Source organism: Schistocerca nitens, chromosome 7 (genome assembly GCF_023898315.1).
Source record: "Schistocerca nitens isolate TAMUIC-IGC-003100 chromosome 7, iqSchNite1.1, whole genome shotgun sequence".
NCBI lineage: Eukaryota > Metazoa > Arthropoda > Insecta > Orthoptera > Acrididae > Schistocerca > Schistocerca nitens.
Window position 1 is genome coordinate 633,951,531 of NC_064620.1, and position 17,150 is coordinate 633,968,680.

The window sequence follows — 17,150 nt, forward strand, 5'->3', positions numbered from 1 at the left end:
ATGAGGAGGTTCTGTGCAGAATCGGAGAGGAAAGGGATATGTGGATAAAAATGACAAGGAGAAGGGACAGCATGATAGGACATCTGTTAAGACACGAGGGAATGCCTTCCGTGGTATTAGAGGGAGTTGTAGAGGACAAAACCTGTAGGGGAAGGCATTGGAATGCATCGAGTGAATAATTGAGGACGTAGGTTGCAAGTGCTGCTCTGAGATGAAGAGGTTAGCGCAGGAGAGGAGTTCGTGGCGGGCCGCATCAAACCAGTCAGACGACTGCTGAAAAAAAAAAAAAAAAGAAAGTCCGACGGGTATTACATCTCACTATAGGTGTCGAAATTATTTGCAATACGACTCAAATCCGTCCAATTCTTAGTAACCGTGCAGTCCGAGTTAGCCGTCCATCGTACGCCAAGGTAGCGATGGAATTGTCCAGTCTGGTACCTATTGATTTGTATGATTACGCAACACTGTAGAAGTCAATTTCCCATTTTCTACGATCGAATATGTCTGCAATAAAAATAAACTACTGATTTCATGTTTTAAGCATTGGCCAGGTTTACAGTAACTCCATTAAGCCTCTCACTAAAGGCAAAGGACTCAAGACGAACCTGTGCTGAGACAACGAAATCGAATGAAGCCAGATTGGTGGAACTACTGGAACATTAGTGCCGTGCTCCGATATGACAAGGTACAGCTACTACCATTCCTCCACCAACGGAGATAGCAACGCTCTGTCTGTGGCAGAGCAAGAAGCAAATGGCGCACAGCTTCTATAACCCGCCGCTACTTACTGGTCGCCAACTTGACTATTAGTGAGACAACTGTTTTCTGTGATCGCCACATAAGACGTAATACTTTAATTATAAATCTTTCGGGGACCCTTGGCCGCCACTTCGAAGATCACGAAATTAACCACCGGAACATGTGTGGAGACTGTCCAGCACTTGCAATCCGCGTAATCTGTAGGAGACACATAAGGAGATTCACAAATGAACCGCCAGTCAAGCGTGCACGAAGCGTCCAGGACCAGTCACAGCGGTTGCCACGGGACGGAACGCCAAAACATTCCACAATGCATTTGGAGAGGCCGCCAGTGGAACGGGATGCTTTTGACGTTGACATTGGTCGGGTGAGAGGGGCCTCGCCTGGTAGCATCAGATGTTAACCTATTGTCAGCGCGTTCGTAAGTGCATTAGTAGTGGATTTTGTGTTCTTAAATGATTTTAAATAAAGTTTTATTTCACTGTCGGATTTGTTCCTGTCACATTGCGAAGATTACGTCTGGTCTTGAATATTTTTCCTGTAAGTTTTCTTACACAAAAGCGAATGCAAAAAACGACGTGGGTTTTATAACATCTACACAACGAAAAATCGTGCGCTTTGGGTAAAAATAATGTACTTTTCATTACTACTGAAAATGACAACTCTATTGAAGGAGTAAAATGCAGCTCTTTGGCTTATTTTTTGCATTTAGAAACACAACAGAGAATACAGTCAAAATAAGCAACGTTTTGCTTTCTAAATACTCCTTGCGTTTGTACAAAACATATTTTCTAGACCAAACAAGTGTATATGTTTTGAGACGATTGGACGACACTTTTCCTATCCATTCAGTTCTAAGTTATTTACTATCCGACCTTCGGCAAGATCATCTGTTACGAATTTCGCTTTTATAATTAATAAATTCTACTGTCATACTGAATAAGAAGCGTTTGGATATATGGTCGCGTCCCTCTGGATGCCTCCGCCTCGACCGTCTTTGCGAGGGTATTGTCCAGGGCGGCGGAAGGGTACCCCCGCGCGGGCGTCGAAGCGTCGCCTTCAGCAGTGGGTTTACTTCCAGAATGACGCCCAAAAGCATTTTATTCAATCTGACCCTGGCTGTGCAAGTTGATCCATTCGTGTCACTTGTCGTCGTTGGTTCCATGCGTGCTCCATCGGTGTCACTTGTCATGCGTGGTTCTGGTAGTTAACTCGGACTCCGTTTCTGACGGACAGTATCTCGAATGCTGAGTTTCGCCGTTCAGAACAGGGCTGGGCGGCGCATCCCGGCCACTTGACTGTGGCGTCCAGCGGGAACGGACCTCCAGTGGTCGCGGCTTGTGTACGACTGTGCGTGGCGTGGCAAAGGACGTCGCTAGCTGAGACTGCTAGTACAGGGGACGGGCCAGGTAATGTGAACAGTGGCAGCAGCGGCGCGGTTGTGTTTGACGACGATCAACAAAGCAGGTAAGGCTCGTGTCGCACTGGACTGCGTGTGTTCAGTATTGACTAGGCAACAGAGCAGGTTGTTTACGAGTAGTGCACACCGTGTTTGCATTTAGTGGCCGAGGACGACGTGTAAAGAAAGACCTAACAGAGTTATAAAGAGGGCAGATTGTGGGGGCCCGATTAACTGGAGCATCCGTAACCGAGACAGCCAGCTTATTGAATGTTTCAAGGGGAACTGTTTCAACAGTCATGACAGGGTGCTCCAAACATGGAAAGACATCGTCATGTAGACGTAATAGTGGGCAAAAATCAAAACTAAATGACAGAGATCGTCGTACGCGAACACGAATTGTGTCGAAACAACATAAAACTACGTCAACCAAAGTGACTGCAGGGCTTAGTAGCCATCTTCGAGACCCCGTATCTATCGACACTGGCCGCCGAGAACTCCATAAAGCGAATATTCCTTTACGGGCTGCTATACAGAAACCATTAGTGACGACAACCAACGCAAAGAAGCGTAAAACACGGTGTCAGCAGCACAAATCTTGGACTGATCAGTGCAAACACGTCATATGATCCGACGAGTAAACGTTCGTTATTTCCAACACTGGCCGGGTTTACGTATGGAGAATGGCAAAAGAAGCCGAATAGCTAAGCATAGAGGTGGAATGTGATGGTGTGGGCAGCCACGTAGTGGTACTCTGCTGGCACCACCATTACTGTCAAAGCCCGTGCTACAGCCAACGGTCATGTGAACATTTTAGGTGATCAGCTGCTCCCCACGATTCGAGTATTGTTCCCCAACGATGATGCCATATTTCAGGACGGTAATGGACCTACTCACACAGTCAGGACAGTACAATCGTGGTATGAGAAGTATGCAGGCGAGCTGAACATTGTCGGACACTCGTGGGCGGCCCTGGAGCACAGTCTCTGGAGCAGATTTCCGCCTCCCTTGTTACTACAGGAGTTTGATGATGTTCAGATCGAAGGGTGGCATAATGTTCCACTGGAGACTATAGAATCGTTGTATGCCACTATTCTAAGACGGATCGCAGCTGTATTACGGGCAAATAGGGGTCCGACCCCTTATTAACAAACCTTACCCAAGTGGTAAGTACAGATGTTCACAATTATTTAGCCTATCCCTGAATGTACGATGAGATACTGTGGAAGGAAAACACTTTCTGATCCTGATCTTAGGTAGTTTTCCAATCTGCAATATTTCAGTGAAGAATTCTGGAAGCGTTATCCATCCAGAGTACTACCAGTACTAGTTTTGATACCAGTAGGCGAAGAAGGAAGTGATGTGACTATCGACCGATATCCCAACTCAGATTCAGACTTAAAGTTACTGGACAAGCTAATTCTCAACGGTATCCAAGAAGTCATTCCTACGAGGGGCGTCCAATAAGTGATGTAGCACTTTTTTTTTTTCTGACAGCATGTTGGTTTCATTCAGGATTCCAGTATAGCTATTATTTTCCAGTCTGCTGGCTACGAAAGCCTGTTCCTCAGTGTAATCTTGGTTCAATGGGAGGATCTTACGCTACCTTGCCTGGCAACACTCTGCTGGTCGGCGTCTTGGAGCGTCAACAACCTGCCTGTCACTCAAGTACTCTTTCCGCGGAGTTCATCTTTCATGACAGTCGGAAGGTGCGAGACTTTTCTTCAGTTTTGTGACGGTAGCAGAGCTGAGGGAGGGCATGGAGCAGAGCAGCCCCTCCACAGTCCCAGGAGCTTACCGGCTTTGAACGTGTTCTCGAAGGAGAGGTGGTGTGGTGGCACCCGTGGCTTTTGTTTTCAGTTCGAAGTGATGAACCTCCTGTTCGACAAGTAATTGTCACGATCTGCCTGGAAACGTGCAACCAACTCCGCACAGATGGTCCTTCGTTGCTCTTTATGGTCTGTTAGGTGCCGAAGAACCCAGCAGGCACATACATTTGAGTACCCCCACTGGTAGACGATTGTGTCAGCACTACCAACAGAGACGTCCAATTTTGCAGCGAGGTGTCTGATTCTGATCCGTCGATCATCTCGAATGAGAGTGTACGCACGTTCCGACACTGAAGGATTCACAGCTACGAGAGGCCGGGCCGGCGTGCACGCGAGACATCGGACAGTGTTGTTGCGAGGATGAGAGACGACTCACTGTGCAACTGTTAACTGCAACCTCTCCCACGACATTCTGCACGCACCTGTGAATACGCGAGATGTTCCTGTTTTCTACCAAAAGAACCTCAGTGGCAGCTCTCTTCCTGGAACGCATCTCCGTTACAGCCGCCACTTTGAAGCTTACACACAGCGCTGCCACAATCGGAACTGTAGGGGCTGAAGCAGCGACATTTCGCGTTGTCCCACAACAAATTCAGATTTTTCTCAGCCGAAACTGGACGAGAAAGAAATGTATTGCGCTACTTATTAAACGCCCCTCGTACAACAATGCCAGCCGAGCAGGGCAGCTTTAGAGTTGCTGACATCAGGCGATAACTCTCACAACACTGGTTCAGTCTGGATTACAGAGACACCTCAGATCGGTCGCAGCTTTTCTGTGCGTGATGGCAGCTGACGATACGGTATAGAGAGAAAAATAGGTGTTCACATTTGCTGGCATCATTTCATGTCAGAAGCTAGCAACAATTTTCATTTTTTTCTGAATGGAAAAGTAGGGGCTCGCGGAACCACGAGCAATAGCTTGCCTCCACTTTATTTTGTACATCTACGACGATACTTATCCAGTATATGTCCTGGATCACAAAATTCAACAAAGGACCACTGATAAAGTTAATGCCGCAACTGACAAGAGGTAGGAGACGAGGGCCTGGTGCGATTCCAGGGTCAGTAGTGACGTCATCTATGGCGTCTCGTTGCGCACTTCGGCGTCCTAGCGCAGATTCGAGGTCACCCGCCACCCTCACAGGCCTGCCACGCACTTCTGTTATTGCCGGGAGGAGCCCAGAACCGGTTACAACTGGTTTGAAGACATCACTTACGACATGCCGTGCAGGTGATCTGACAGTAATATGCAGGAACGATGATACGAAGCACTGTACAAAGTACACTCACAAGTTACCTCGCTGTGTGGAATAAGTTCTGCTGCACACAGACACTCCAAACTAGCCCAAGTAAAACAGTCACAGTTGTAGCATACCCTTTGTGTTATTTAATTTGTTCATTGAGCAAGAAATGAGGGAAAACAAGGAAAAATTTGGAAAGGGCAGTAAAGCTCAGAGACAAAAATAAAAACTTGGAGGTTGGCCGATGACATTTTAGTTGTGTCAGAGACGGCTGAAGACTTGGAAGACCTGTTGCACAGAATGAATAGGTCTTGAAAGGGGTTGTAAGGTAACCATGAACAAAAGCGCGACAAGAGCAATAGAATGTAGTGGAAGTCCTCAGGGAACTAGATTAGAGAATGAGGCACTACAGGTAGTAGATGGTCAGCAAAGCTACTGACGATACCGGAAGCAAAGAAATATAAAATGTAGATTGGCAATAACAATAAAAGCATGTATGTATGAGCGATGAGGTGAAGGAAATTATTCAGATAGTTAGGGAAGAACAGAATTTGTCATGTGTCACTGTAATTCGCCAGTACGAAAAGGAAGCAAACGAAAAATAACAGGAGAACGTGGACTGCGGGAAAAAAGGAAACAGGAAGGCGCCCAGTTGAATTTTTAGAAAGCATGATTTAATCATCGCTAATATCTGGTCAAAAAATCACGAAACAAGATTATACTCGTTCAGCACAGTTGGAGACAAAGGAAGGTTTCAAATAGAAATGGTTCAAATGGCTCTAAGCACTATGGGACTTAACGTCTGAGGTCATCAGTCCCTTAGATTTACAACTACTTAACCTTAACTAACCTAAGGACATCACACACATTCGTGCCGGAGAAAGGATTCGAAGAAGGTTTCAAATAGACCACATAATGGTAAGATAGAGATTTAAAACCAGATTTGAAACTGTAAGATATTTACAGGGGCATAAGTTGACTCTGATCATAATTTATTGATTATGTACTGCAGATTAGAACTGAAGAAATTGCAACCCAAAAGGAAATTAAGGATAAGGGAGCTGGATCAACTGATGGAATAAGGGACTGCTGAACATTTCGGAGGGAGACAACGATGGAATGAAACTGGGAAAAGGAATGTAATAGAAAACGAATGGGTGGCTTTGAGAGACAGAACAGGGAAGGCAATGGATGATCAAACAGGTAACAAGGTAACGCATATTGCAAATCCTTCGACAGCACAGAAGATATTTAAATTAACTGGCGAAAGAAGGAAATATAAATATTCAACAAATGAGCAAAACGAAAGGGAATACAGATGTCTAAGAATTGCGATTACAATAAGTGCGAAATGGGTAAGAAGGTCTGCCTAGAGGGCAACTGCCAGACTATAGAAACGTGAGTAGTAGGCGAAGTGCAGAAGCTGCTGCAGAAAAATGAAAGATACCTTTGCATGAAAAAGATGCAGCTGTATGAATATCAAGAGCACAGATAGCGAGTCATTACGAAGCGAAGAAGGGGAAGTCGGGAGGTGGACGGAAAGTATATTGGGTATATATATGGGAAACAAACTAGAGGACAACATTATAGGAAGAGAGGAGAAAGTAGGTAAAGATGGGGCACGATACTAAGAAAAGGATTTGACGGAACAATGAAAGACTTAAGTCGAAATAAGGCCCCTGGAGTAGATGATATTCCCGAAGACTTATTGAGATACTTAGAAGAATGACAAAATTATGCTACCAGGCGTTAAGATATACAAGACACTCGACATAGTTTTAGACTTCATGAAGAAAGTAATAATTCCAGTTCCAAAGAGGGCAGGCGCTGACAGGTGTGAATACAACGGAGTCATCAATTTAATAAGTAACGGTTGCAAAATCCTGACAGTAATTGTTTACAGACGAATGGAAAAAGAAACAGGAACTGTACGAAATTTTAACAGTTTTTGTCACATAGAACCTGAATTTAAGGCTAACAAGAAAAATCTCAGCAAAATTGCTGTAGTTATTCATGCGACTTAGTTTTAAGAGGTTCTAAAACAAACGACTTGCGTGCGAATAAGACTCATGATTTAGCTAAACACACAAGCGCACGCGCGCGAGCATACACACACACACACACACACACACACACACACACACACACACACACACACACACACACAAGCATCAGAATGAAAGCGAGCAGTCGTTTATTCAGGCGAAACGTGATTCATTACTCCGCGAATAAAAGTTTTCAGAGAGACAGTGCGCGAGTATTGTCAAACAAATGTACCACTGAGAGTTTTGTCGTAGCGTGCAGGGCAGGGATGTACGGCGGGGGGTCGTGTGGGCAGTACAGTACGGGACACCGAAACATGAGTGGTGTGTAAGGCCCGTCTTACAAGACGGAAACAGAATGACAGCACAGCTCCTACTGGCGTGGCAGTTAACTTTGAACACGAAAAATTATGCCGCGAAAATCCGTGCTTTTAATTGACAATACACAACATTTTTCATTTACTACTAAACTACGAGGGCCACTCATAAAATATAAAGTACGCGCCTCGAAACCGAAAGTAATACATTCGAGAAATCCCAATCAAAAACTAACTTCTCGTAGCTGGGGTTCACAGTCACATGAAATTTTATAAATGATGTCGTGGTTCCCTTTTGACTGTAAAATTATTTATTTGTAAAACCCAATATTGCAATTTCGACCGTGTGCCCATCAAGTGGAAATGATTGGGCTATAGCGGATGTCAAAATCTAAACATCATCTGACATGACATGACGACACAGAAACTGGTTTCGTCGCCTGTATCGTCGATTGTGACTTCTTGTGTGTAATGACTTTTTGAACTGCACTGTGAACAATATTGCATGTATGCTGCTTTATTTTTGCATGCATCTATAATATTGGTTGGAGAAATGTTTGTTTTCGTTTCATATAAAACAGAAGTTGGTTTCGTTGCATAGTGTTCTGTCGACGTTTGTTCCTGCCTACGAATCCATGTATGAAGTTCTCGATTTAAATACATTGTATGTATCCGTTTTTCGTACCTACTCGCATTTAATGGAGACATTAATGTTATCAGCCTTTGACAGGATTGGTGTTCAACATTATTACATCTTGTCTCGGGATGAGTACGTGTTTCTGCTTTAAATAGTGTTGCTTCTTGTAACGACTATGCTTTATAGTCTTAGTGACTAAAGCATTCTCCTTACAAATGCCAAAAATAAAACAGTTGTTATGCAGATGTCTTCACGCGTTATTAACAGGTACTACAAACAATACATTTTAGCAGAGATGAATGCAGTACAATCGTTCCTCCAACTCCTATGACAATTTAAAAACAAGTAGTACAAAATTCATGTGCTTTCTTCACTGGATCTCCTAGTGAATGCTGCATAACTAGAGTTTACTAAATGCAGTACATTCAGTGTGGGGGAATAACGTTGAGGCTATATGAAGCAATGCTATGTACAAATATGCACTTCAATGTAGGATATTTATGCTGCATAACAGTATGTGCCATAATAACTGCAAGAAGCATAAATACATACTCATTCCGTCTAAAGATGTAATAAAGCTGATACAGTGGTGGCTCCACTTGGCCCTCTGTAATGTGAAGAATAATCTTCTGTTCTGAACAAAACAAAAACAAATGTGGAAGACTTTAAATCACTCTACAACAAGCTGCAGCCCACCAAGTGGGGTCGCAGTGAAGCAAGTTTGTGTCTTCGCAACTGCTTACATAAGTTTCAACCCAATTGTGAGAGTTTCAATCCCAGTTCCTCAGGTGTAAAAATGGTGGCGTCGAGAGGCACGACAGGGCTGGAGCTGTCTTTGTGGATGTGGTGTACCAGGGAGTGGTGGAATGGGCATGGGACCAAAGTGGCTGGAGGTCAGAGGAGCAAGGTGCCAGAGGGACAGTGGGTTGCAGGGGCAAGAGGACAAGAAGGCAGGGGGCTGCAGGGGACTGAAGGGGGCAGGGGGACAGAGGGGTAATAGGCTGAGAGGTAGTGGGAAAGAGGGGCAGGGGGACAGATGGGAAGGGGACAAAGGGGATGGAGGGGGAGGGGCCAATAGGCAGGAGGACACAGGGTCAGGTGACCAAAGGGGGAGGGAGCCAAGGGGGAGGGGGGAGGCAGAAGGGCAGGGGGACAGAGCAGCACGGGACCAAGGAGCAGGGGGACACATTGTCAGGCGACCAGAGGGTCAGGGAGCCAATGTGCAGGGGGACAGAGGGGCAGAGGGGAAGGGGGAAAGAGTGGCAGGGATACAGAAGGGCAGGGGGACAAAGGGGCAGAGGGATAGAGGGCAGGGGTCAAGGACCAGGGGGACAAAGGGGCAGGGGACCAGATGGGCAGGGGAGCAGATAGGCAAGGGGACAGAAGAGTAGGAGGACACAGAGGCAGGGGGTGAAGGGCATGGGGACAGAGGGGCATGGGACCAAGGAGCAGGGGGACACATTGTCAGGCGACCAGAGGGTCAGGGAGCCAATGTGCAGGGGGACAGAGGGGGAAGAGGGAAAGAGTGGCAGGGGTACAGAGGGGCAGGGGGACAAAGGGACAAAGGGGCAGAGGGATAGAGGGCAGGGGCCAAGGACCAGGGGGACAAAGGGGCAGGGGACCAGATGGGCAGAGGGTCAGAAGAGGAGGAGGACACAGAGGCAGGGGGCAAAGGGCAGCGGGACAGAGGGGCACGGGACCAGAGATGCGAGGGGCGAGAGGGTGGAGTGGAATGCTGGGCTTACCAGAGTCGAGGTCAGTGGCGCTGACAGTGAGCACAGGCGAGCCGACGGTGATGTTCTCGAAGACCTCGTTGCTGTAGCTCATCGGGTCGAACAGCGGTGCATTGTCGTTGAGGTCGAGTACGTTGAAGTAGACACTCACTGTAGAGCTGAGCGGTGGCCGCCCCGAGTCCTGTGCCTGTACCACGAAGATGTAGTGCGCCACCTGCCAGCACATACATATTCACTGTTAATAATAACACTCTTGCATGCATTAAATAACATTTCATCATATATTACTGAATGTGGCGAAGCATCTTTTTTTATCTGCTACCGTTTCAATGGTATTCATTCAGAAACATTAAACTCAATTCTGTTTTCAAGGGGGTGTTACACCCCATTGGGCACATATCAAGAAATATGTATCTCTTATTTTGCTTCACACTACGAAAAATTCAAAGCTGATAAAAACAATAGGTTTGCCTGTAAGTGAAATACTTATCATGGGAAGCTAATACTAGCATTTTATGTTGTGTCAAATACCACGTGTTGACGTTGTGACAGTATCTTGCCACTGTACATCTCAAATACTGATGTAGCACATGTACATCTCACATTTTGTGACGACTGCTTTTCAAATAATGTAATTCCCTGAACTGTATTTTCTTAGAAGTTATCCGTGGGTGTCCCACATAAAACAGGACGCCCCACGTACCGGTTAATCATCTCTAGTTGAGTTCACTGTACAGAAAGTTTTGTCGGAAAGTTGAGTGCAGCTGTGTATTCGTGCTTCAGTAATTGTGAGATGCTCCTACTGTTGACTTGTTACCGAAATGGGCACTTTGCATTACAGTTCCTACTGTGGAGTGTTACGTAAAGACAGCCTCCATCAAGGAATCTAACGAAATGTTTCAAGTGAAGTGTCCTGGTAGGAAACGTCCCACGACCAGCACTGTTCTGGATCTGTACAAGAAATGGAGGGCGTATGAACTTCTCAGAATGTGCAGAGTCACAGTCTACAGTGAGGACCCGTGAAACTGCAGACAGAATTTGGGTGGGCGTTACGAAAAGTCCCCGCACGTCGGTAAGGAGGCTATCTCGTACATCGCGTACTAAAAGATATGAAATTAAAAGCCTATTGTGTGAGTGTGGTGCAAGAGTTGAAATTCGAGAATCAGGAAAAAATAAAAGAGTTCAGTATTGTAACTGGCTTCTAACAGGCAGAGAAGATTTATGCAGTATTCCAAGAAGAAGGAGCAACCCCTCACAAATCCAGTTACGTTGTGGCCCACTTTATCAACGTATTCCACGAAGACAGACTTGTCAGTAGAAGCAGAGGCCTCTGCCCCCCAAGGCCTCCGGACTTGACACCACGTGATTTTTGTTTCTAGGACACAGAGTATGCTCGCACGACAGACTGTCTTAAACGGAACATTGCAGGGAAATTAACATCACACCGGCAGAATTACAGCGTGTTGCTGGTTACGTCTTCACACAGAGTTGGCGATGCCTGGAGGCCCATGGCCACCACTTCCAGTATGTCTTGTAAACAGGTATGCACATGTTTTTTTTAACGTTACTACTATTTATTACTTTTTAGGTAGTTTATTGAATCCCGGGCGTGAGGCGTACTTGTTTTATGAGGGACGCCCTGTACTACAGCTATGTTATAAGCGCTGCTCTAAACACTTTACTGTTTTTATATTAAAACATTTTGCATGTCTTATCGTAATCAGACAGTCTTAGTATTGTTAAAATTATTATCATGAAAATAATATCCATCTGTGGAACGTTAAAACACAGCAGCAAAATGGGACTCTTCCCAGAGACGAACCCCGGACGCCCGCAATCCGTAAGCAGTAAGCAGAGAGAATGTGGGCAGTCGGATGTTAAATGACTGTTTTTATCCGTGAAATAAATGAGTGTTGGACGCGGTGTGTGATACCCCGCATTGTCATGGTGACGAATGATACGGTTCCCCTGATTCCACCGGACACTTGTGCCTGTGCACGAGCTACGATCCCATAACAAACACGCTCCATGTCCTGCATAACAAAGAAACGACGCTTCAGACGAGTTCCGGGGTGGTTCCTTTGGAACGGCACGGCCGATTTCCTTCCCCATCCTTCCCTAATACGATGCGGCCAATGACCTCGTTGTTTGGTCCCCTCCCTCCAAATTAACCAACCAATCAGCCAGCCGTGATTTTCCTGGCAGTTATTCGCGAACGAATGTCTGTTACTGGCCTCGTTTCATCTTACAACACTTAAAAAGTCGACTGCTGCTTACTTCCCAGTTCTCACGTGCATTTCAAAGTTTCACCTCCCTTTAAGATGTTCTATAAGGATTTAGCACTTACTTGGCCGAATTCTTTGAGCATTTTCTGTGACCGATTGACTCTAGCCCGTCTTTTCAGCTTTGGTTAGACTGTACGGAATCCACTGGGAACACATGTATATCACGGCTGAACGTTCGTGCAAGATCGAATGTACCGCAATCTCAGGCAGACCTGAGAATGCGTACAGCTATCTCGTGGTGAGGTCGCACAGCGGTATTCTTCAGTTTTGTCGAACATACCATCGGTGGGGTTTTGGAACAACAAAAAAGTCTGTCCGACTGTTACGAAATTCAACGCTGGCGGAAGAACGACCACGACGAAATTACGAAAATCAGCTGCAAACAAGGCTTTTCTGAAGGCGATTGACTGTCAGAAGCTGAATGAAACGATTAGAGGCTTGTTGTTTACTTAGATGTCTACGAAAATCGATAAAAAATCCAACGAAACCCTTCGTGTCCTATGTCCGCATCGTTACAACACTGATTTTCTAAATCGTCGTTGTAAACGAACTACTCCGCCAATTTCTGACCAACCATATTTTAGATATACCAACTGGCATATTTTAAAGCAATAGCAATGGCATATCGCAATGCCGCTGTCTGCGGTCGTTTCCGCCCCGGACGCAACACGTTATGTGCTGTGAGTCGGCACTGTTCCCGCGGTGACCTAGCACTATTCGTGTTCCAGCGACAGCCACGGGTCAGACCACGGCCTCGCACCGTATGCGAGCTTGCGTCGCCGAGTTCGGGGCGAGTAGAGGGCAAAATAAAAAAAATAATAATAAAATAAAAATAATTCAACAAAAAGCTCCGTAATCAAAACCTGCAGAGATGTATATGCAGAACTTACAGCAAAAAAAAAAAAAAAAAAACCATGGTCGTAAATAAAATTATGATTAGTAATCACACTTTAGAAAAATCGTGGCAGCGAAGGGCAAAGTCAAGAACAAGACGCACCTGTGCAACCAGGAGGGCTTCTATCGATTGTAGTAGAACGGAAAGAAAAAGTCAAAGATTTTGTCTGCTGAACAGATGAATGTCGGGGGGAAGCGACGCGATGTGTTTTTCACTTCTGGGACTGTCTCGATAAATTTGTAAATCTGCCAGCTCCACTGAGCAAGAGGTCCAATGAAAAAAAAGAAATTGCCTACCGGGTGCGTTTAGAAGGATCACACTCGGTCCTAATTGCATGTGTGACTCAAGCGGTCATTAGTGATGTAGGTGAACAGCAACTGCGATATGGCCGTTGTAGCACTAGCGAGATACCAAATTTTACTCGCCGACTGGAATGTGTAGTGCACCAAAGATTTAAAATACCTTCAGTGAATAATTATCTTTCTCCGAAGGGGAAGCGACCAGCAGGTTTCTTAGGTAATGAAAGACGCCACTGTAGGAGAGGTTCCTAACAAATATCTCGCGTATTGTCGGAACTGTGGGACTTCAGAGGAGCGAAAGAGGTGGACGCGGTCAGCGAGGAGATGCGCCAGTGAGAGCTGAGGCGGGCGGCCACTCGCCGCCGAGCGCACGTGCAGCGAAAGTTCACAAACGTGAAAGAAGACGCGGTCACTCTCGTTTTCTGCAGTGTGGATAGGAACGTGACCAACGAGGTGTAAAATGGCTTCCTACGCTGCAATCAGAGCTGCCGAACTGAATTAATCGTTTGCAGTCCAAGTCCGCGTGTGGCGGTTCCTTACGTTAACAGTAACCATCTCCGTGCCCATCCTCGATTCTTTACAGAATGACGTCCCAGGTATAAAACACTTTAAGACGTCTGACTACTTGAAACTGAGTTCATATGTTAAATATTTCTCATTAGCTGTGTAAAACATTTGTCCATTATTATGTAAAACCCTATTTATATTGGTTTTATTAGTTTCGCATTTTTCACTCAATGTTTATGACGTCATATCTCCAGAACTACAGTCGTACAATGAATAATTTTGCACATAAATTCAGCGGTATATACACGGAAGAGCCAAAGAAACTGGTACACCTGCATAATACCAGAGTTCTCCAGAAAGTGAGTTTCGATCGGTCGCGAAATGGAAACCACAGGGAAAATCCGGTAAAGCTATGCACAGATGTGTTGGGCAGTGTCTCTAACAAGCCCGTCGACCGTGACGCGTCGCTCTTTTCAGTTTCGAGTGAACAGTGAGCACGTGAAGATGCGTAGGGAATAGCGTCTCTCGCCAAGTATGAGGGCCTGATTAGAGATTTCGCCTGTGTCATGCAACCCACATAACACAACTGTCGAACAGTTCCTTCTTCGTGCCAATTCTCGGCCGCATATTGCAGGGGCAAAGAAGACGCTCCTGCAGCGTTTCCGATGAGAAGTGTTTGATCACCCACAATACAGTCCGTGATTGGCTCCCCCTGAGTCTCACCTCTGCTCACAAGAACCGCTGGCTATGAAGACAAAATTTTTCCACAGACAACGAGCTGTAGACCAGTGCGGATAACTGGCCGAAAGCACAGGCGGCTGCTTTCTGTGACGAGGATATTGGAAAGCTGATACAACATTACGACAACACTCCAAGTTGGAACGTTTCTTGTTTTCACTGTTGTTTCCATTTCGCGACCGATCGGAACTTACTTTCTGGACAACCCTCGTATCATGTAGGGCTCCCACGAACACGCAGAAGTGTCGCAACACGACGTGGCATGGACTTGACTAATGCCTGAAGTAGTACCGAAGTGAATTGACACCATGAATCCTGCAGGGCTGTCCATAAATCCCGTAAGACTACCACGGAGTGGAGATCTCTTCTGAACAGCACGTTGCATCCCAGACATGTTCAATAATGTTCATGTCTGGGGAGTCTGGTGGCCAGTGGAAATGTTTAAACTTAGAACAGTGTTCCTGGATCAACTCTGTAGCAATTCTGGATGTGTGGGGTATCGCATTGTCCTATGGAAATTGCCCAAGTCCGTCGGAATACGCAATGGACATAAATGGATGCAGGTGATCAGATAGGATGCTTCGGTACGTGTCACCTGTCAGAGTCGTATTTAGACGTATCAGGGGTCCCACATCACTCCACCTGCACTACTTCCGTACCATTACAGAGCCTCCACCAGCTAGAACAGTCCACTGCTGACATGCAGAGTCCTTGGATTGATGAGGTTGTCTCCACACCCGTACACGTCCATCTGCTCGATACAACTTGAAACGAGACTCGTCCGACCTGGCGACATTTTTCCAGTCATCAACAGTCCAGTATCGGTGTTTAAAGGCCCTGGCGAGGCGTAAAGCTTTGTGTCGTGAAGTCATCAAGGGTACACGAGCAGGCCTTTGGCTCCGAAACCCCATATCGATGATGCAGTTCCGAAAGGGCTGCATTTCTGTCACGTTAGAGGATTCTTTTCACCCCTATTTTTGCAGGATCTTTTTCCAGTCGCAACGATGTCGGAGATTTGATGTTTTACCGAATTCCTGATATTTGCGGTACACTCGTGAAATGGTCGTACGGGGAAATTTCCACTTCATCGCTGCCTCGGAGATGCTATGCCCCATCGCTCGTGCGCCGACTATATCACCACGTTCAAACTGACTTAAATCTTGATAACCTGCCGCTGTAGCAGCAGTAACCGATCTAACAACTGCGCCAGACACTTACTGTGTTATATAGGCGTTACCGACCACGGCGCCGTATTCTGCCTGTTTACATATCTCTGTAATTGAATATGCTTGCCTATACCAGTTTCTTTGGCGTTTCAGTGTATATGGAGATATTTTCTGGAAAATATGTTGGGAATAGAGTTAGCCCAAAGAAGGAATGCAGCAAAACGTCATGCCTGTATCAACAGCGAAAATATAGTAAGAGATAAACTTTTTTCCTTCCATTATTTTAGTTTCGATAAGTTTGAGATTATGTGTAATGTTTGTTGGAAGTCGACAAGTGTAGTCATTCTCAAACACTGACTCCGTGATACCAAGACGTATACACGGCTTTTAACTTCAATAGTTGGCTTACTGTGTTAAATCTTTAGCATAATATTATACCTAGAAACGAGAAGATAACAAGAGCATTTTAAATTTTTAAATTTGGTGAATAATCATATAAAGTACTGAAAATAAAATTTTTGTTGCGCCCGTAAGCCGTCAAAGAGACAGCCTGCAACCGGTAGTTGGTGTTAGTTTTAGTCGGTTAGTATATAGGTAATTTGCGTGCTGTGAATGTTTGCTGTCTGAAAGAACAGGACGCACATTGAAGAGTTATAAACAAAAAACCGTTCGTCGTACGATTTTGTTATGATTAAATGTCAAATGACCATAAACGTGCGGTTAAAGCCTTTAGAACGTCGTACGATCAAGAACATAGATGCAAATAGCATCTGTCAAGTGTGATGCAATGGATGTAGACTTTGATTATGAAGCAAATGATTTGCGTCCTGCCTTCTACAAGGGACAGTCGAATGAAAACTAGACAGATGGAGAAAACGTAAGTACACTATTATTTCAAAAGTAATAGCCATAACTGTTAATAAATCCATCCCATTGTGAGACAAGACGGCCAGTTCCTTCAGGGAAAAATGTTTGCGGTTGCCTAGGGAACCGTGATGGTAGCCAGCATCTCTTCGTCCGAACCAAATCGACAGCCACGAATGTGTTTCTTGAGGGCCCCAAAATATGGAAATCGCATAGGGAGAGATCGTGACAGCATGGGATTCCCGGCGGCACTTGTCCAGCATAGCTGAAACAACTGGCACATCAACTCCGAGAACGTCACACTAACGTTTTTATTTGACTGCTCATTAACTTTCTGGAAGATGCTGTCACAACTAACGAACAGAGGCACGTGGATACTTTGCAGACGTTGAAGCGTGTAAAGTTCCAAGACATAGGAATACTAAAGACAGCATCTTTC

The 17,150-nt window shown here is 45.5% G+C and overlaps 1 protein-coding gene across 1 annotated transcript in view; it reads right to left on the reverse strand.

Moving 5' to 3' along the window:
* Nucleotides 1-17,150, reverse strand: part of LOC126195803 (cadherin-related tumor suppressor-like) — a gene marked incomplete at its 5' end in the record, with an annotated part of 496,439 nt that overhangs the window by 373,905 nt on the left and 105,384 nt on the right. Inside the window, one exon of the mRNA XM_049934438.1 lies at nt 9,970-10,171. Coding sequence (XP_049790395.1) covers nt 9,970-10,171 — 202 coding nt within the window. The remainder of the gene's footprint in view (nt 1-9,969; nt 10,172-17,150) is intronic.